At 41.0% G+C, this 21,798-nt stretch overlaps 2 protein-coding genes across 2 annotated transcripts; one reads left to right on the top strand and one right to left on the bottom strand.

Annotated features, from left to right (window-relative positions):
* Positions 1-280: 280 nt before the first annotated feature.
* On the top strand, positions 281-19,234 carry LOC125890409 (cell division cycle protein 20 homolog B-like). The gene is made up of 13 exons (XM_049579033.1): positions 281-379; positions 2,254-2,522; positions 2,860-2,919; positions 11,752-11,974; positions 12,788-12,876; positions 13,359-13,410; positions 13,493-13,609; positions 14,579-14,796; positions 14,953-15,044; positions 15,264-15,492; positions 17,147-17,272; positions 17,356-17,479; positions 18,262-19,234. The coding sequence occupies exons 3-13, from the start codon at positions 2,866-2,868 to the stop codon at positions 18,357-18,359; spliced, it is 1,422 nt and encodes a 473-aa protein (XP_049434990.1). The 5' UTR covers positions 281-379; positions 2,254-2,522; positions 2,860-2,865; the 3' UTR covers positions 18,360-19,234.
* gpx8 (glutathione peroxidase 8 (putative)) lies at positions 5,679-10,255 on the bottom strand. The gene is made up of 3 exons (XM_049579044.1): positions 9,997-10,255; positions 9,574-9,835; positions 5,679-6,312 (listed from the first exon to the last, which is right to left on the bottom strand). Exons 1-3 carry the CDS (start codon positions 10,201-10,203, stop codon positions 6,149-6,151), a joined length of 633 nt encoding a protein of 210 aa, XP_049435001.1. The 5' UTR covers positions 10,204-10,255; the 3' UTR covers positions 5,679-6,148.
* Positions 19,235-21,798: the final 2,564 nt, after the last annotated feature.

The following is a 21,798-nucleotide window of genomic DNA, read 5'->3' as shown; positions in this document are numbered from 1 at the left end:
ACTTCCTGCTGCCAACGTAAATCAGTCAGGACGCTCCTTAAAATAACCGCACAAACCTTCACACCCAAACGCGCCTTCAGCCACTTTTACTGCAAACAAATCCGTTTGTCAGTGGCCAGCAGCGCCGTAGAGAGCGGCCACAGAGGGCGAAGCTTTGTTTAAGCTGGTTGTGACACATTTGACCGGTTAAGCTACCGCCAAACTGCGGGGGACAATGCGGGAGGGGAAAGGAAAATACACACACAATGAGTTTCTAAGGTGACTAAAGCCAAACCTGGAGGGAGGCTGCAAACCAGACACAGTCCCGCGGGAAAAAGAAAAATCATTCACTTTTTTCCTGAAGAGGAGGGATGCTGATGTGGTGCAACTAGGCCTCTGGGTAAATATAACTTAAACACAGTGAGGACTTAATGTCAGCCTTCTGCGCAATTACGCATATTGTGAAGCAAGCAATTCGTGCGCAAAGTTGGGGTTTGAGTGTTATTTTGTGAATGTGAGATGGAGAACACCTACATTTACCTTCATTAATGGATTCAACTGATCACTAATTATCACAAATTGAATATAAACATTGCTTTTCAAAGATCAGAAGATATAATAGGTATCTTGATGAGTGTGGAGAAACTTAAGTCTATGATATGAATACAGGGCCTCATGGCTGCATGCTGAGGGAGCTCTGATGGAGCTGCTCACACTCAGCATGTGTCTGCTGCTGCGTGTCATTGAGAGCACGCACCTGTCGCACAGTTTCCAGGCTCGAGCTTCGGGTGTGAGCGCATATGGAAGTGGCAGGTGGCGAGAACGTGCGCAGCTCGCGCCGTTCAGCCCTCTTAGCGCCAGAACAGCTCATCATCAAAACGGCATGGCCCGCGGACACTCGGCCTCCTCCCGCAAAACCAGGCTGTTAAACAGAAGTTACATGAAGGCCATATTCCTGCACTGTTAGAGCAGTTACAAGTTTATCCCAAAAATATTTATTTATTTTTTTTGTTAATATTATTTAATGTTTTATTGTCAAAATAGTACACAATGAAATTGTCATTATCATTATTTTATTTCAGTTTAGTTGTTTATTAAAATATTTTACTTAACAAATAACATATTTTGCATAAACCACAGAATCTTAATTTCGATGTAGTTGTTTAATAAAATGTTACACTTAATAAATAAAACATTAAGAAATATATATTTTGCATAGAATCCAAAATATTTCATGGTATATTTTGTTTGTTTGTTTCAGTTTGGTTGTTTATTAAATATTTACTTAACAAATAAAATAACATATTTTGCATAAACCATAGACTCTTTCAATTTATTTAAATCTTAATTTCAATGTCGTTGTTTATTAAAATGTTATACTTAATAAAATATTAAAATATATATTTTTCACACACCAAAATCTTTCACATTATCATTATTATTATTTGTTTCAGTTTAGTTTGTTATTAAAATATTTACTTTACAAATAAAAAAATATTTTTGCTATAAACTATAGAATCTTTCATTTTATTTAAATGTTAATTTTAATGTAGTTGTTTATTAAAATATTTTTCTCCATAAATAAAATATTAAAAAAAAACATTCATACACTCAAAAATCGTTCATGTTATTAGATTATTTTTTCCCCAGTTTAGTGATTAATTTAAATATTATAATTACCATTACCATTAAATTATAATTACCATTACCATTACATTATTAAAATAAAATTAATGTTGCGACCTATTTTTGGATAAACTGTGGAACCTGTAACTGCTAGAAGGGCTATATTTATGTTCTTTATTTATATGTTTACATCTTGTAGGCAATAATCTGACAAAAATAAAAAATAAAACAAAACAAAAACAATAATAGGATTCACTGTTACTATGATAATATCAGCCTGAACAATTTATTATTGTGTCTGTGTTGTCATTATTATGTTTTGAGGGGGGGAAAAATAAGCGTATATATTGATTCTTATTTTATTTTAAATGTTTTAACACGATTCCTTGCTTTAAATGGCCACATACCATCTTCGTCTTTTCTATTAACAATAGGGCTGTCTAATCATCATCTTAATCTTAATCTAAATAGTATTTTCCGTAGCCAAACGAGGCTGAGTCTGACAGTTAAATGATGGATTGTGTTTGGACACTAAAGAAATAAAAGTCTGTCCTTGTCAGGGTCATTAACTGATAACATGTTGCCGCCTCCACCTTTACAACATTACCGCGTTGCTCATTTTTTTAATGCGTTATTTGTTTCCAGTAGAAACCAGGACGCGGAGGGAAACAGGGAATCCCTCAACAAAAACACTTAACTTAAAAAAAAAAATCTCAAACCTACCGGCCAATCGCAGAGCAGAGGACGGTGCTTCCCGCTCCACCGTCCGCCGGGGGACAGTATTTAGGAGCGGAGCCCGGCCAGGGGAGACAGACAACAGGTGCACCGGGCATGAGCGGGTCCTCAGACCGGCGGAGAGGGAAGAGAAGTGATGGAAACTGAACATGAAACTAACAGGTGGTGATTCAAATGACTAGGTGAGTAATTCATATATAATAATATTGAAAGTAGCCTGTTGGGTGTTTCCTTATCACATATGACCTGTTGCTGCTGCTTCCAGGCAACCAAACGCTAAACACATGGCTGTGTCTGTTTGATACAACACCTACTGCAATAAGTGGCTGAATGTAATTTATTTTACAGTTAGATTTTGATCAAAATACAACTATTTATTGTGATTTATCATAACATTAATACAACAATCCCCAACTTTCTGAATAATCATTTGAAAACAGAGATTCCAGTCTGTAAGGAAGTTGTTTTAGATGATTATGAGCATCACTTTGACTAAAGTCTGTTTGTTTTCATCACCAGGACAATATGAGGAGAATGCTGAGAGACTTTGTAGGAAAGAGAAGATGCTGCCCCTTCAAGGTAAGAGGGGAAATAAAGGGAAAACCTGCATTACAACCATCTGTACCTAACTGTACTGGCTGCATCCTCTGAGCTGGTGGTGACAGCGTGGCAGTGTCGTGCTGCTGGCTGTGCTATCTGATTTACAGCTGTCAGCTGCACTCCTCACTGCTGCTACCCACTGACCTGAGACAGCCCGCTGACTCCAGTCTCGTAACTTGACTCACATGTTAAATAAAAAGTCAGCAGTTGAATAAAGTCGGGGAGAGGAATGAATGACGAAAAATTAAGTTACATTCAGCACAATGAAAAATATTCAGCTCAACACCAGTTTAACAGTCAAATCCATTCATTTGCATTTACGATGACGATGAGTTGTGGCTGGTTGGGAGGCAGTGTAATGTTAGCTGATGGTTCTGTTGCCAGCTCACACTGCTCTGCTACCTTAACAGCCACATTTGGCTATACATTTATTCCCTGGATGCTCAGACTCATGCACATTTAGACGATGTTGGTGAATCAGAAGATACTACAGGATTCTGAGATATTTAAAAACTTTGCACAGGAGGGGACGAACTTTATTCTGAAGTAGAGGCTGAAAAATGTAGAATATCTCCCAGTGTTACAGGTTGTTTTTCAGCTCTCTTATTGTGGGTGGCTGGTAGGCAGTGTCTTGTTAGCTGGTGGATTCTGTGTGTGCCAGCTTACCTGCTGCTGCCCTCCAACTGTCCATTCAAATCCACGCCAGTAAGCCAGAAACAGCATGTTGGGTTTCAGAACTCCTGTTTTTTTGCAATCATTCATTTATTTTCAAAATATTCAGACTGAGAGGTGAGCAAAGACGCTGAAATAACTGTTGTTACCTGTCAAATATCAAAATCAAAAATAGAATATTAGCACCAAAATGCATTTGTGTTGCACTACTTGCATGTTGGCATCAGCATTCTATACACTTTGTTGTTTAAAGGTTTAGTTGTATGAAAGGATGTAAGTGAGGGGTGAAGATGGAAGAGGGATGTCTTCGGTTAGGCTGGTCTGGGAGAATGTACTGCAGATTGGGCAGAGCAAGACTCAGTGTGGGGGGTTCTGTCTCAGGCGTTTTTCCACCTGAGCTGATTACAGACCCCCAGACGGTACCTAGAATGAGACATGGGAGAGGTATACACTAGACTGGATAAGAAGAGATGAGGGGAAAAGGGAAGAGAGGATGAAGGAATGTGGGTAGGGATAAGCAGAGGAAAGGATGGGGTTGGGTTAAAGTGTGGAGGATGATGGATGAAGGGAAGGGAATGGGAGAGAAACAGCAGGATGGGTTGACCAGGTACAAGTAGGCTTGGCAGGCAATCAGAGGTGTGGTTGAGGTGTGGCCCTGCTCCTGAACCTAAGTTAACAAATTAACTTCATATCAAATACAGACTCAAATTAGTTATCAACATTTTGCCTCAGAGATGTTCCAGTACCATTTTTGCCCTCCTGATACCGTTTCCAATACCTGAACTTTCATATTGGCCAATATCGAGTACTGATCCGATACCACTGTGTTCAAAAAGATACAATTTTAACAGCTATATACAAACCCTGGAGCTAGCTTGCATTCTGTACATATTGCCTTTTTACTGGTGGGACTTTCCAGAAATCTTATTTTTGGAGAAATGAAAGTGATTCCAGAGAGAAGCAGACAGAGGGGTCTCCAGTCTGTGTTTGAAGGATATATCCAGGATGTCAAACTGACTCAGCAGCAACAACAGGTTAAAAAGACAAAGATAGTTAGAAGCTAAAGCCGAACTATAGGCTACAGATCACAGTGTAAAAGTGAACCACCACATCACTGCTGATCGCCACATAAGACAATGAATATAAAGAGAAACCTCGCTGATATAGAACCAGCTGTGTGGCATCGCAGTGTGTGCAGATGAACAGTGTTTGGCTTCGCCCCAGTGCCACCACCTGCAGTTGGACCTCTGCCGTCGGACCGTCGGGGATCTCCGGGGGAAGTCAAACAATGTTCATCTGCTCACAATGTGATGACACAGCTGGTTGAATTTCAGCAAAGTTTCCCTGCTTCCCTTCACTGGTTCCTGTACAGCAGGGTCGGTCTTTGTTTCACTGTTATAATCATTAAAAAGCAAAAGCAGCATGTGTATACATTCAGTAGGCTATATCTTCAGTAGCTAGCTAGCTAACCCTACACTTTTCAGGGTTTGATTTTGGTTTTGGAACAGGGAAGAAACATATATCTTTTTCCAACCTCTCCAGGTAACGAGTATTATTAACACACGACGTGCCCCAGGCACAACATTTAGCTCCAAATCCACAAAACCAGCCTGAAAATGAAGGAAATCTGAAACTATTGCATTAGAGTCAATGGAGCACAGCTGTGTTGTTGTCGGACCCTGGTCTGAGCCGGTCCAATGCTACGTTATGATTGGTCAGTCTGCATCCAGGGGCAGGACTTAGCCAAGGGTCAGTTCTTCTACACCACTCTAAACAATAGTTGCCAGTGGCGACACAGTGTAACTTACTGTGTATGTTTTAAAGCTGTAAGGAAGAACTGATATCTGGGAAAACTGTCATTTTATTTGGGTGTGAAACTACTTTAAAATTTATGAATAAATTACGTGGCATCGGATCGGTGCTTAGTACTCACCAGTACCCGATCCAGCCTTTTAAGCAGTGTCGGCGGCCTTTCCGATTCTGTTATCGGTATTGAAACAACTCTATTTTTCTTGATTTTAAAAACATGATTGGGACAAAAGATCCTGAACTCATTCGCTAAATCAAATTACTATGAAATTATTTTATTGTTGAACGGATGTTTCACAATTTGAAGGGCTCAAATTAGTCAAAATGGGCTAAAAATGCTTCACCAAAAGAAATCGATTTAATGAAAACATCCGAACGAGATGGTAAAAGATACAGACTAAGCCAAACTGTACATCTGTAAAAATCCAACACTGCAATGGCTAAACAATCCTTCAGCTGCAGCAGTGGTCATTATCAGGAATGTTCATTATGATTGTTGCTGTTAACCACAGGATGGTCCCCACACACACACACACAGACAGACAAACACACACACACACTCTGACTCGTCTTGAATGACTCAAAGTGAATCTTCTCATCCTGCTTGTTTCTGGAGACGTCACCCAACCACACTCACTGCAGCAGCTCAGAGTTCAGTCATTCCTTGCTGTCAAAGCACAGGAAACACCGACACACCACACACAGATGTGTCCAGCATCCATCTCCATCATAGCTCCACCCGTTTCTTCAGGATGATTTCTCGCACCAACGCTGTGACCTCTTGTCGAACGCTCTGCATGGGCTCGTCTGCTCGCCAGAACCGCACCACTTTCCCCTCTGGGTTCACCAGAAACTTCCAGAAGTTCCACTTGGGAATCTTCTGCACAGAATCTGAAACACAGCACATTAGCATGCACTCATTAAAGCTAAGTTGGTAACTTTTATTAAAAGAAATATGCTATATTTGTTGACACTGTCATACAGCCTACTCTTTTGCCTTCTAGCATTTCTAACGGCTGAGGGGTCTTTAACGCAGCTATCATGTCAAACTTCTTTTGAGGTCAAAGTTCTGTTACTGCATTGTTTATTTCTCTCAAATATTTTCAGAAACACTTAAGTGTACTGTTGAGCTGAAAAAAATGAAAGGTGGTCCAGCCATTGCCGGTAGTACTTTAATCGACCATTTCCAGCATGGCAGCCAAGTCATAAAGTTTCCCCTTTTACAGCTAAACAGTACACTAAAATATCTTGATATATATTTGATTAGCCCTGCCTAAAGAGTTTGACTGTACGTGAACAGTGACTGACACAATTGACAGCTGCTTTAAAGACTCTGATTGGTTGTTTTCTGTTTGCAATAGTGAATTCTAACAAACGCCATTAGACACAGCAGGAGAAGGGACACAGCCTTTCTGTCTCATGTACTGCTTTCACAATATAATGACAGTTTCAGCAACTATGACAAAAAAAAACATTTTAATAAAAGTTGCAAAACGTAGCTTTGATGGTGCATCTTACAACCTAAATTCACTGACAATGCTCTGCTTGTCCTCACGTCCAGAGCTTCTTATGAATCAACTTGTAAATAACAATTATTGTTCCATTCTTACAGTATCTCATATAAGTGAGTACACCCCTCCCATTTTTGGAAATATTTTATTATATCTTGTCATGGGACAACACTATAGAAATGACACTTTGATATAACTTAAAGTAGTCAGTGTACAGCTTGTATAGTAGCATAGATTTACCTTCGTCTGAAAAGTACTCAAAACACAGCCATCAACATCTAAACAGCTGGCAACATAAGTGAGTACACCCCACGATGAACATGTCCAAATTGTGCCTAAAGTGTCAATATTTTGTGTGCCAGCCATTATTATCTAGCACTGCCTTAAATCTTTTGGGCATGGAATTCCCCAGAGCTCACAGGTTGCTTCAGGAATCCTCTCCCACTCCTCCATGATGACATCATGGAGCAGATGGATGTGAAGACACCTTGCGCCTCTTCATCCTTCAGCTTGAAGATGCCCCACAGGTGCACAGGTGAGTTTAGGGCTGGATACATACTTGGCCAGTCCATCACCTTCACCTTCAGCTTCCTCAGCAAGGCAGTTGTCATCTACTAGGTGTGTTTTGGGTCATTATCATGTTGGAAAACTGCACTGCAGCTCAGTTTCTGAAGAGGGGTGATCATGCTCTGCTTGGAATTGATGTTTCCCTAAATGAACCGAGCTCCCCAGAGCCGGCAGCACTCATGCAGCCCCAAACCATGATGCTGCCACCACTATACTTGACTGTAAGCAAGGGACAGTTGTCTTGGTGCTCTTTCAGCATGTGTGGCAACTTGGTGAAGAGCACCAAGACAACTGTCCCTTGCCTACAGTGAAGTATAGTGGTGGCGGCAGCATCATGGTTTGGGGCTGCATGAGTGCTGCCGGCCTGGACATGTTCACTGTGGGGTGTACTCACTTATGTTGCCAGCTGTTTTGATGTTGATGGCTGTGTTTTGAGTACTTTTCAGACGAAGGTAAATCTATACTACTATACAAGCTGTACACTGACTACTTTAAGTTATATCAAAGTGTCATTTCTATAGTGTTGTCCCATGACAAGATATAATGAAATATTTCCAAAAATGGGAGGGGTGTACTCACTTATGTGAGATACTGTATGTCTGCCTAGTCTCATACAGCCAGACTTATCTCGTGGTGTTGTCTAACTGACTCAATTACATTTTTAGGTGGTTGCAAAAATATCAGGTGATGTCATTGTTTAGTTATGACTTATAACTCTGCATAATAAATAATTCCCCTTTTGGATTTCTTTAATGACAGTGATTGATATAGGTAATATATATATATCAATTTACAGTCTGTCGAGATATAGTACTTTTAACTAGTACTGGGAAAGTATTTTGATGACATGACCAGGTGTTCCTGAAAATTTAACACAGTGGAAAATCTAGATAGCTCATCACATTGTTGCAAAAATATTGACTACAATATAAACTGTCTGACAAATGATGTTATGTATCATCTAGGGTTGCAGCAGTATGCTGGTTTCACGGTTCATAGTGGTATGGAAATTGATGGTTAACAGACTGTGTACATTTGCTTATATGGCATTGAAAAAAGTGGAACTGGGCAGAGAATCTTACCTGCGCATGCTCCATTCCTCCTCAACAACCTGTCACACATTTTACTTCTATCTTTAAAAAATGGTTTGAAGTTTCAGTGATAATAAAGCATCTGTTCAACCAAAAAACTTCTCTTTTTTTATTCCTTTAACGGTCATTTAACTGATAATGTTAATTATATAACTTTATTGTATCATATTCCATGATACCATGAAACCTTGATATTTTCTGAGATGGTTATCATACCCTGAAAATCTCATACTGTTGCAGCCCTAGTGTCATGACACTAACATTCACACTTAATATGACCACAGTTCAGACAGAAGGATAGAAAACTCTTAAACTTTACATTTCTGAAGTCACGTTAACACTATTATCAAAAATTGATTATTTCTGCAGAGCTGTAAGGTGCAACATTAAGATGTCACGCCATAAGTAGGTACTTCAGAATCACTAACAGGTATAAACCCAAATTTAAACCAAGGCAGGCATTAATAAATACCAGATTTTCCATTTCAATTACATTAGGAGTTCACAGACTATGTTCTCCAAATGTTCTTCCAGATGCATGTCTATAAATATAAGTTGAACCTTTTCATTTTGCTTCTGAGGAAGCATAATTATGTATTTTGTATGCAAAGACTTTTTCATTATAAACGGAATAATATAGGCTAAGTAAGAAAAGAAAACTTGGCATCTGTGCTTTATATGCAGAGATTGGCCTCTAATAAAGATTAGACAGTGAACTGATTTGAAATTTGACGGATTACTTGATCTTAAAATTGATCTTTAGCTGCGGCCCTGTAGAAAAGTGTGGTGCAGTGAAAGCTAGGTTCAGAGTGTACTTCCTGTCAGACAGCTGCCTAAGTTTAGCCATAAATCACCCAGCCATAATTTTATCACAAAAGTAATGCAAATACAGACTGATCATAGTGCTGGGGTACTTTCCCTGCATGTTTTTGTGTTCTTAGTGCGCCATGGTGCACATCAGACAGGGGTGGTTAGGTGCTGACCTGTGAGGAACTTGAAGGCAGGGTCAGCCTCTGAGCCCATTATTTTGATTCTGCTGAAGAAGGGGAAGGTGACGCCATAGGTGGACTTGGCGAAAGCCTCGATGTCCCGGCTGTTCCCTTTCTCCGTGTCCCCGAACTGACCGCAGGGGAAGGCCAGGACGTTGAAGTGAGAGGTGCCCAGCTCCCGGTGCAGCTCCTGCAGAGACAAGTAGTTCGCCTCCGTCTGCTCGCTGTGACTCGCCACGTTTACAACCAAAGACGCCTGCACAGGAGAGGGAAACACAGGGTGTGATTACTTCTAAAATACTACAATAAAAACGTCTCATGTATTAAAACACAAAGTCAGCTGACGATGGATAAGCTGGACAGAGTTTGCACAGATTTCTCCTCATGCTGACAGGACTGGTGATGATGTGGACTTACTTTTCCTCGGTACTTCTCCAGAGACACCGACCTCCCCTTCGCGTCTTTCGCCTCGAAAGAATAAAAATCTGTTGGCTTTCTGGGCTTCATCAGCTGAGTCTGCAGGAGGAACAAACACCCGACACCCACTGTCATGCTCAGCAGCACCCCTAACTTCTTCGCTTTAGGGTTGGAGGACTTGGTAGGGTAGCCCCCTAAGGCCTCCATCTTGGAGGAGGAAGAAGGAGCTGAGGACGGAGCAGGGGCTCCTGGAGGAAGTTTCTGGGCGGATCAGTGGAAAACAGCTCAGTAAAGTTAGGGAACATTATGACAGGAAGCCTGGTGCTACTTCCTTTGAGACAAGGAGAACATTTAGAGCAGGGGTGTCAAACTCATTTCAGTTCAGGGGCGACATGCAGCCCAGTTTGGACCAGTAAAACCACTGCGTAATACCCCTTTTAAGTGTGAAGAAGTTCATTCTGAAAACGTCCATCTATTTACAAAACAAATGATGAACAGCCTGCAATATCCACAGAAACATTATGGCAAATTCAACAGTATGTCTCATTTTTTTCACATTCACTCAGTCTACCACTCACTGTCATTACATGTGACTTTTTCCATACTTTTCCATTAAAGTTGAAGCTATTGAAGAAGCATGTTAAATCATCCCCTGCCTTACAAACCATTTACAGTCTGAAGTCTTGTCAGTGCCTCGACACCAGTATTCCACCCATATTGTTTTAAGACAAAAGTCTGACACAGATTCTTTTGTATCGAAGCTGCTGGTTGACATGTTTTTGCACAGTGTTCAATATCTTTAGATATGACCACAGTAAGTATTCATTGTTATTTCAGAGAGCTGTATTGTGGTCATTTCACATTAAGTATCTACTCACCGTTCACACTGTTCCTGAAAACTCTCAGTCTTCGCAAGTGCATCAATATTAGATGTGCAAAGTCATCTCGTGGGCCAGATTGGACCCTTTGGCAGGCCAGTTCTGGCCCCTGGGCTGTATGTTTGACACGCCTGATTTGGAGTTTGCACTGCGAGAGCCTTGGCCTGTTTACTGGGAAAATCTGCACTTTGGTATCTACAGTTATATTAATAAAAACTCAAAGAATTTAAAGAAAGAAAGTATTTATAAATCCAAATTTAGCCATTTAAACCTTTATTTAAGTGTTTGAAAGTGAAACTAAACAGTACATTGAGCCTGTTTTAACAACAAAAACATTTTTTTAAGTTTATTAAGTCTTTAAAATTTAAAGATTCGTCCTGGCTCTGACATTGTTGTGTTTGTATGAAGATTTCATGTTTCAAAGCCTGAGCCCTGCAGTTCCTCCCTGTTGTGTAAGCCTTCTATGTCTTCAAGCGCCAATGCTTCAGAGCACAGAGAAGTATTTCAGATGAACACGTAGTATTTTCCAGATGATGTTAAACCCTTTTTACCTTGAGTATAATTTCTAAGATAAATTTTGAACATGTTTGCTGTTGTGTTTTTAAATATGGAGTGAGAAAGCATGTTTGATCAGTGTTAAAGGTCATCAGGGGCGTAAATATAGACAGTGCAGGCAGTGTGGTTGGATTGGGGGCCCGTGGGGTGGGGGGTAAAGTTGGGAGAAGATCAGGCATCATAGGTACATTAACAGCAGCCAACGTGCACTCAAACTGTCCACACCAGCCTAATATAAACAGATAAATAAATGAATATTAAAAAAAAGTAGTATATATTCAGAATGACAAATAATTTTCTTTTTTGCTTTCTGTCTCCTCAGGCACAAAACAACGCCCACTACGCCTCCTACAAGCGGTTCAGGAGGAGGATCATCCGGCGGAGCAGCAGTGATAGAGATGGTCCTGCAGCCAGTACACCTCTGGCCACTGGGCGGCAGCATGAGCCCAGCTTTGAGTTTGATACAGTCTGTCAGAGGCTGGAGCTGGATTCTCCACCGAGACACCATGAGACAGCACAGAAAGTCCTGAATGGACACAGTCAAGGTATTTAAAACATCACACCACCTCATTGAAGAATGAAGACCTGCCTGTCTGTGATATTCATCAAACACCCACCACACACACCATCAAAGACAGTTATCGGAGGGGAATTGCCCAAACTTTCTTTAAATTACTTTGCTATTTTTGAGAAATACAGGCCTGCACGCAAACATGATTTTAAAGTTTTAATCACTTCATTTAAAAAATGTTTTGGTCTTTGCCACAATCCTACTGTAGGCCTCAATAAACCGACTGCCTTAAGTTCCACCTATAGGCTATGTTAGAGGATGAAAATGGCTTTTTACAGGGTATAGGCTTCATTGTTTTTATGATTAATATAAAACACTGCAATAATGCTACAAAATGCTTGTGTAATTTATATGTCAATATATTGACAGCATGCTTCAGATGTTACAGGGGTCAGTGTTGCATGTCACAGCTGAGCAAGCAGCTGTAAATACCATGCCTGACACCATATTTCATGGCTGATTGTTAAAACAATATCAGTTTTTATTAGAATAAATGAAAACAGACTGATAAATCACCAGCAGAATCTGTTTAATCTCCTAAAATAGTATCAACATTGAATCTGTCATCAGTCAAAATGTCAGATTTATTTTTGTTTTGTTGTTAGAATACATTTAATTAGTACATGTACTCCATTACCAAACAACTGCAGGTAACATCAGGGCTACAAACCCTCATGCATCCACTCTTTGTGATCATCAGCATTATGTGCAGCTGTCTCACTGTGTGGATTCATCACAGCACTGTTTTGTGATGTCATGTTTTCTGAGATATCATCTCTTCTTCTAGTGTTGGTGGGAGGAGCGTCCCACTGTGGGGCCATCACACCACCAAACACACCTCATACCTTCACTGCCTCAGGAATTGCCCCAGAACAGGTTTGTTTAAGGAACTTGTACCTGTGCCACTGATTTTTTTTTCTTTGTTTTTTTTTGCCTGCACTAAAACAAAAGACGTTTCAGTATCAAGATCAAGATCAAGATTAACTTTGTTGCCCTACAGAGAGGTAAATTCATCTTGGGCCCTGCACCCATACTGCAGCCATAGAAATAAAACATACAACATAGTACATAAACAAATCAACATTATAGGTTTTATAGTAGGTTTTACACTTCCTGGTGCAGGCTGTCTATTACATGATCATGATCATATCAGTGATAATGTTGAAAAGTGTTCGACAAGACCAGGTACAAAACATAACCCAGTTATACCCACATGTACAGTACAGCTAGAACAGAGATAACACCAGCAAAATACTATACGTGAAACATGGCATGACTCTATCAGAAAAAGATGTGTTTGAAAAATGAATATAAACATCACGTAAAGACTAAATCTTAAGAGAACATTTTTATTGCAGGGGTGGGTGTGGAGAGCTGCCGTTCAAGAACCTGGAAATGGTCAACAGGCTGGTACAGCATGAATGTTTCTCCTTTACTACATTCTTACAGTGCTTTGTGTAACTGTGTTTTATGTAATATTTTTCCATTGCAGGCTCTGATGAGAGAAGACATGCTTTGCAGCCGTTTGCTGTTCTGGAAGAAGCTTCTGTGAGTCTGCAGGGAAAGTCAGTGGTGAAGCTGGCAGCACCGTCGCTGCTGGACGACTACTGTAAGAGAAGATAAAAATACTGCAACAGAAAACTGAGTCTATGTTCTTTTTCTGTGTCTGTGTTTGAACGGACAAGGCTGGTGTTATTCTGGGTTTCTTATTGTTGGGTTTGTTTTTTTTGCGTTTTTTTCTTTTGGTCAACAAATCTCAACCAAGACTGACTCTCAATACTTTTCGCTCTATCCATCCTTTCTGTGAAACTCCGCCTGAAGCCCAGAGTTTTCATGTTACTAAAATACTTGGAAATGTTCTAAAACAGCTGGACACTGTTTCTAGCAAACGCTTTTTAAACAGGAGGAAATTGCTTGATTACAAGTCCTCTGTATTTTTTATGAATTTGTGGGTTTAGGCACTTAAGGGAAAGTTTAAATTCTAAAACTTTATATTGGATGGATATTTTATGAGCTTATTTCAATATTTTTTGAACTGACTTTGACAGACAAATTTGACTACTCTTAGGCCGATTAAACAATAAAAAATAAAGCCACAAACAGAAAAGTGTCACTGTGAAGAAGGCTTTGAAACAGGATTTAGAGCTGCATGTTGGGAAATAAAAATATAATGAAACCATTACCTGAATAAACAATATATATATGCACTGAAAAAAGAAAAAGGGAAAAATTAAGAGACTTTATTTTTAGTTTTTGGGAAAAATTAACTGATGGTGGTGGGGTGTGTGTTGGTGTCTTCTGTACTAAGCTTTAAGGAATCATCCAGAAGGTCCCACTATTTTTTTCTGACTTCATAAGGTCACATGACCCCGCTGTTGAAAGAAAACAAACATCTCAGACTGTTGTTTTGATTAATAAACACATCATGTGTGGCAGAGCATGCTTCTATTATTCTGTAAAGTCTCATTGTGTTGTCAGTACTTGACTCAGTGTCGCCTCTGTAGCCCTTCTCTCTCTCTCTCTCTCTCTCTCTCTCTCTCTCTCTCTCTCTCTCTCTCTTCCATCTCTCCCCATTCAGACACTTACCTTCTCGACTGCAGTTGTAATGGTATGGTTGCATTAGCACTGGGCTCTTCTGTTTACCTCTGGAATTCAGAAACTGGTGCTTTGGTGGGATATTTGCACCCGAGTCCACAACCTGCACGAGTACACCATCAGACTCAGTCCATCTCGTGTCTGAGCTGGAGCAGAGATGGCAGAACTCTCTGCGTTGGGACCAGGCGAGGGGAGATACAGGTAAATGCTCTGCAGCTTAAAGTAAATGAGAACAAAGAGGGTGGAAACTGATTCATACAGGCTGTGGTATGGGGTGCCTGTGTGAGGGGAAGGGTAACACCTAGTTGAATCAGCAGGATGACTGTTTGTGGTGTGTCTCTCTTTTTGACTTTGTAGCTGTGGGATGTTGAACACCAGAATATGAGATGTCTGCCCCCACACATGTCTGTGGTCGGAGCGCTTTCCTGGAAGCAGCAGTTACTCAGCAGGTGTGTGTTCCCTCGACACAAAATGAGGGTTATGAAGTATTTCAATATCATACTTAACTCTGTAAACTTCATGAAAGCAGGAATAACATCTACAGATCTATACTGGTTTAATGCTTTAGCAAAAGGAAATATAGCTGGGGTAAAAACGGCACCACATTAGTATGAATATGAAGTGTATAGTACTCATTGAGGGTAATGATAGTTTCCACCATCTTACAGTGGCTCTGTTCTCGGACGTATCCATCACCTTGACCCTCGGGCTCAAACAGCTCTGGTGGGCACAGCTGTCCAGAAGGAGGCAATCTGCAGCCTTCAGTGGTCACCAGGAGACGACTGGCTCGCCAGTGGCTCCACAGAAGGCCTCCTCTGTGTATGGAATAGTGACATCGCAGGGCTCACAAGGTCACATCAGCCAATCACTGTCATGAAACAGCCCAGTGCTGTTAAGGTCAGTGTATAGTGTATACTCCATGATTGGAAATCATGAAGTAATCATTTATATAACTCAGCTACTAAATCCATTCAAATGTGGTATCTTCAGGTAACTTCTGTCTCCAAAAATCCAAGATGGCGACGGTCAAAATGTCAGACTCAAGGCTTTAAAACAGGAGTTCACAAACCAATGGGTGATGTCACAGTGGCTACATCCATAGTTTAATACATTCATCCATCCATTTTCTGTAGCAGCTTATCCTATTAAGGGTTGGGCGTGGGCTGGAGCCGATCCTAGCTGAGGTACACCCTGGACAGGTTGCCAGACTATCACAGGACTGACAGACAGACAACCTTTCATGCTGACTAGTGCCAACGGTGCGGGACACACCGCAAAAACTAGGGTGACAGACGCTCACTGACAGCCCAACATTGGCCTCCTGGTGTGTCAGCACCTAACCTGCATGTGTTTGTCCTGTGGGAGGAAGCCAGAGAACCCAACAGGAAGAACATGCTAAGTCCACGCAGTAGGGCCAGTGGTGTAGTGGAGGGTATACTCAGGTTTACACGGTATACCCACTTGTTTTTCTATCCAGTTACAGTAAACCCACTGATCAGCTATAAAGCCATTGTACTATATAGGTGAGTATGCCTACTTCCTCATCGGTAACCTACCTATCTACCTAGCAGTACACCCACCTCATCAACCACTGAGTAGGGCCCCTGCCAACCAGCAGGTTCAGACCCAGAACTCTCTTGCTGTGAGGCGACATTAAATACAGTCTAAGTGAAATAGAGAGGGAAGACCCTCTGTTGGATGTGTACGATTCGCAGAGGCTAAGAGTCTACAGCCACACCAGCTGTGGTGGTGTGCTCTGTCTTGATTTGAGCTAATTGATTGAGCTAATGTCAGTGTGCTAACATGCTCAAAATGACACTATTAACATGCTGATGTTTATAGAGTTATATTTGCCATGTTCACCTTCTTACAGTAGCTTGTTAGCATGCTAATGTTCGATCATGAAGTATTAGACTAACTGAAATTTTGATATGAAAGTGGTGCCAGCCGAAAACGCACTCACTACAATTCACCCTGAGAGGAACATGAGCGTCTGCACCAAATCTCATGGCAATCCATCCAGTAGTTGTTAACATACCTCAGTGGTTGATGATGGACAGCTCCCACACCTAAGCACATTTACGTTTCCTAGCAGGGTAAAGGCACGACCCACCCTACTCTACCTTACTCTGCCTCTGACTGGCTTACCCTGACGTTCTTGCCCTAACCATAACCAATCTCACTCCTCTTGCCTAAACCAAACCAATCCAACCAACAAAGATAAGGAATACTAGCCAGTCAGAGGGAGAATAATATCTGCAAAGGAACACCTTCATCATTCATAACGGGATGACACAGTTGAGTCATATGTTGCAAACAACTGTGTGTTCTGGTGTATGGCTTGATGATGACTAGTTGTAGCTTGTGCAAACATGAGCGTCACTTCACTGGTTGGTATAGTGAAAGATTTAGCCTAGCTGTTGTTATTCTACAGAGGTTTTAATAATACTGTTAGTTGATCCTGCAGCTATTCACTGGGCGGTCCGTTTAAACCACCACACAATCCGCTGACCATTGTGTGCTTTTGTGTCCATTGTGTTTGTGTTTTTAGGCAATGGGATGGTGTCCATGGCAGAGAAAGATGATCGCCACAGGAGGTGGATGGAAAGATGGAGAACTGAGAATCTGGGACTCAGATTTGGGGACTTGTGTGACCTCTGCCAACACAAACTCACAGGTGCTTAAGGCTCAAAGTTTAGCAGAGATATTTCCACTGTGTATAAAAATCAAGCAGACTATTCATAATGACTCCTATTGCAGATCTGTTCTCTGAGATGGACTGAGAGGAAGAGATATCTGGTCACAGGTCATGGCCTTCCTCATCACCAAGTCAACTGCTGGTCCTGGGACTTACCCTCCCTCAGCCCCATCTGCCAGCTCACAGGTGAGAGGAGCTAAAATATGATGTACAACTACAGCCCTCAATACATAGGAATAAATTAACTGCATGATTATATGCTAAGCAATACAGCAGCATCAGTGTGAGAGTTGGAAACTTGCTGAGACATTTAATACACATATTGTGCTGACTCATTCATGTCCTGGACTTCTAGTGAATGTGAAACTATGAATTAAACACATCACTACATTTGGTGTGTCACAGTTTCCTGAGGTATTGCGAATTGTTGGGGGCAAAGACAGATGTACATGTGAGAAACAGCCTTTAAAAATTCTACAAAGATCACTTCAAATATGTGAATGAGTTGAAAAATGTTCAGTAACAGTGTTATTTATTTAAAGATTCAAAGACTGCAGTTGTGTCAGTCTGATCTTGTGTCCATCTCGGCCGCTTTCTGATCGGGAAGATATGTTCTTTTGTTCTGACAGTGAGTATCTGTTAGGCGGTTGTGGTTGCTAGGAGAACTTTGATTTGTAATGTCCTATTTTTTGTATTGCTTCCTGATTTACTGTTGAGTAAGTGCACTGAAATGGGCAGGTTGCCAAAACTTTGTATTTTGATGTGATGCTCATTATAATATGTGAGTGAAACTAGACGGAGAGCATCATGGTCCGGTGTTTTTGACGTCTCAATGTGAAATCTTTGTCAAAGTTAGTACTTCTTTGTTACTCTATCATAGTGGTGAAATTAACCATTGACTCACCTCTGTTTAATAAGGGGTAGAAGTTATTTAACATCAACGTTTAATCACGTTGTTTCATTTTCAGGTCATTCTAATCGAGTCCTGCACTTGGCCTTGAACCCCGACGGCACTCAGATTTTCTCTGCTGGAGCTGACCAGCAGTTTCTCATCTGGGACACGTAATTATCAATTTCACTGAACATTGTGGGTGAAAGCTCTTGACCTGTGTAACAACCGTGTTCACATACAAGTGGCTTATTTTCTTGGTAATGTCACTGCTTAGAGAATGCACATTTCCTCTCTGCTTCTCTGAACTAACCACAATGAGAAGCAACAAACCACAATCAAAGTGGGCAAAGATTTAAAGGTTAAATGCATTATCAAGACGTGACGGAACCTTTTTGTTTTGTTTTAGTTTTGTTTTACTGCTAATAAGGTTATTTTGTGATGATTTGAAAAGGGACAACAGGATTTTCATGTGAAAATAGTACAGAAAATACCTCAAGTTACAAACAGAAGTGTCATCCTCCAGTCACACACGGCTCAGAGTGACTCTGGCATCAACATTAAAAGACTGTGGGGACATCGGTGAAAAATTGTGCTAATGACAATAATTATGTAATTTCTGTAGCACCTTGAAAGCATCAGGCAGAGGGTGTTTTTTCAGTACAAAGGGAGCGACACTCATGCGTCACACCCTCCCAATTTGGCGATCCATTTTGAGCTGCAAAATCTTCCCAGCTCTCCCTTTGCATTGTCTATGCCGCTGCTGCCCTGCATCACTACTGCTGCTCGCTCTCGACCTCCACCCCAGCGTCCACCTGCACATTTAATCATCACTCCCAAGTTTCTCATGTAAACATACCTGCAGGGAGTGATGAGGTCGGAATCTAGATGCCAAACTCTTACTATGTTCTGCTGTTGAAATAAATGTTTTTCATAACCAGTGGAAAGAAGCAAGACTTTGTGTTCAGGCTCAGGAGAATGTTTTCTCATTGCTGTAGAAGGTTTGATTTTGCAAGAAGCTCACTTTGGAAACAAATAATGTGCACGTTGGACTTATTAACACTTATTTATTTATTCATGTAACTTAATAATTGTAATAAATGTAAAATGTAAAATTAATAAATGTAATTAATGTTTTGTTTCATGTATGTTATGCTGTAACCTCCTGAGATATGTAACACTGTAAATATTGCCATATATGTCCCTGATATAATGCCAGTTCCCATGGTGAGTTCAGTGTACCCAGGCTGCCACTACTTGATTTTATCTAAGTTTCTGTGTAACATGTCAGTAGATGCAGAATGACGTCTTCCTGGCAGACTTATGTGTCGAAAGATGTCTCGCCTGCAAATATGTGACCAGACTAGACTTCAGACTTCGCAGAAGACTTTGTGCAAAAGTGTCTGTGGTGAAGACTTCCTTTAAACAATTAAAAGAAAAAAAGAAATATAAAGCAAGACCCCCGCTGAAGGTCACACTTCACTCAGTTAAAATGTTCACAGGCACAGAGGTGTGGCTGAGTTGGTGTAAGGTGAGGTTTGTCACCACCAACGTGTGATTCTCAGAGACTATACCACCATACTTTCCATCAGGGTAGAGACTGGTGATCAGATGCAGAGTTAATAACGTAAAAAATAAACGTTTAAGAAAACGCATTATTACAGTAGACAACACAAAATTAAAACACAGATATGTAACAGTAAAAGGTACAGCACAGTGTGTAGTCTGGCTAGTCCGTAGCCCCAAGGCTGGTGAGTGTTTTGTAATCTTGTTGGCATATATAGATAATTACATGCCAGTAAGTTATAAAACTGTGGTGAAAAGTTTCCTGGATCCATCATTTCTACTTCTGAATTGCTAGTAAGTGAAAGCTCGCTGGTTCTTTTTGCAGTACCTCTATTGGGGGCATTTGATTGATTGATTTTCCTTTAGTGTAACCATCAAGTCTAAATTTCAATTTGTCTAATATTTAGGGTTCTAATAAATCTTTCGATTTACTGGTCCATCTACATCCCATCCCTCACCTATGGTCATGAGCTCTGGGTAGTGACTGAAAGAATGAGGTTGCAGATACAAGCAGCCGAAATGAGTTTCCTTCATGGGGTAGCTGGGCTCAGCCTTTGAGATAGGGTGAGGAGCTCAGACATCCAGAGGGAGCTCGGAGTAGAGCCGCTGCTCCCCCTTGCATCAAAAGGGGTCAGTTAAGGTGGTTCGGCATCTGATCAGGATGCTTCCTGGGTGCCTTCTGTTAGAGGTGTCCCGCTAGTAGGAGGCCCTGGGGTAGACCCAGAACACGCTGGAGGGATTACATATCTCATCTGGCCTGGGAACGCCTTGGGGTCCCCCAGGAGGAGCTGGAAAGCGTTGCCGGGTAGAGGGACATCTGTAATGCTTTGCTCAGCCTGTTGCCCTCGTTAACCCAGCTTTGGATAAGCAGTTAGAAATGAATGGATGAATAAAATACTGACACTTGACATTCCCATCAGCCTCGGCTTTACTTTCTGTTTGCTAGGCTACTAATTAGCAAATGTTAGAATGCTATAAAGCAAAACTAAGGTGGTGAACATGGAAGACATTATACCTGCTAAGTATTAGCATGTTAGCATGCTGACCATTGTGTACAGACTCATAGAGCAGCTAGCATGGCCATAAAGTCGTGTTACATTTTTAAGAGCAGTGGGGTTTCTTTAAGTATTTTTATATATTGGTTTCCCCCGGGGTGGGGGAGCCCCTTTGTGTAGAGTTTGCATGTTCTCTCCGTGTCAACATGGGTTTTCTCCAGGTACTCCATCTTCTTCCCACAGTCCAAAGACATGCAGGTTAATTGGTGACTCTAAATTGTCCGTAGGTGTGAATGTGAGTGTGAATAGTTGTCTGTCTCTATGTGTCAGCCCTGTGATAGTCTGGTGACCTGTCCAGGGTGTACCCCACCTCTCCCAGTGTCAGCTGGGATAAGCTCCAGCCCCCTGCGACCTCTAACAGGATGAGCAGTTACGAAAATGATTGAACAAATAAATGGTTTGTTTTATGCTGTTATTAGAGAGATTAAAATGGAGTGATGACAGGACACAAGGGAAGAGAGAAAGGGAGAACATGTTGGCTTGTCCTTAGTTGATGCCTTAAAGTCTAAACCACCAGGCTGCTGTGGTGCCACACTGTGTCAATCTTTAACAGCTGTTTGTAAGTGCTGATGCTTTGCACTTTACACTGAATGTAAACCTTTTTAAGTCCAACTCTAAATCTAGTTCTCCATTGCATAGAGTCCTTACTGCTATTGTTTACGACCTTAAATGTCACAAAGGCCCAACAAGTTAATTATTCAGACCCTTACCCACTGATATAGGCTAGGCTGCCTGTGATAGCCTACTTTCTCTTTCACATTAAAACCAGTTTTCTAGTGTTCATCTGAGGAAACAAAGCAGAGGCTAAGCTCACCCACACTTTATTTTCCTTAAATATTTCTTCTTCTTTCTTTCTTCTTCATGTATTTTTAGAGGCTGTGGATTGTTCTTTAGTAACTCATTATAAGATTAAAGGTCAAAGGTACACAGTACACAGAAACTTCGAGATTGCCAGTGCTTAAAATAGACTTCAGGGAGGAGCCACATATCGTTAT

The sequence above is a fragment of the Epinephelus fuscoguttatus genome, linkage group LG6 (genome assembly GCF_011397635.1).
Source record: "Epinephelus fuscoguttatus linkage group LG6, E.fuscoguttatus.final_Chr_v1".
NCBI classification, from domain to species: domain Eukaryota; kingdom Metazoa; phylum Chordata; class Actinopteri; order Perciformes; family Serranidae; genus Epinephelus; species Epinephelus fuscoguttatus.
This window is presented reverse-complemented; position numbering and strand designations above follow the sequence as displayed.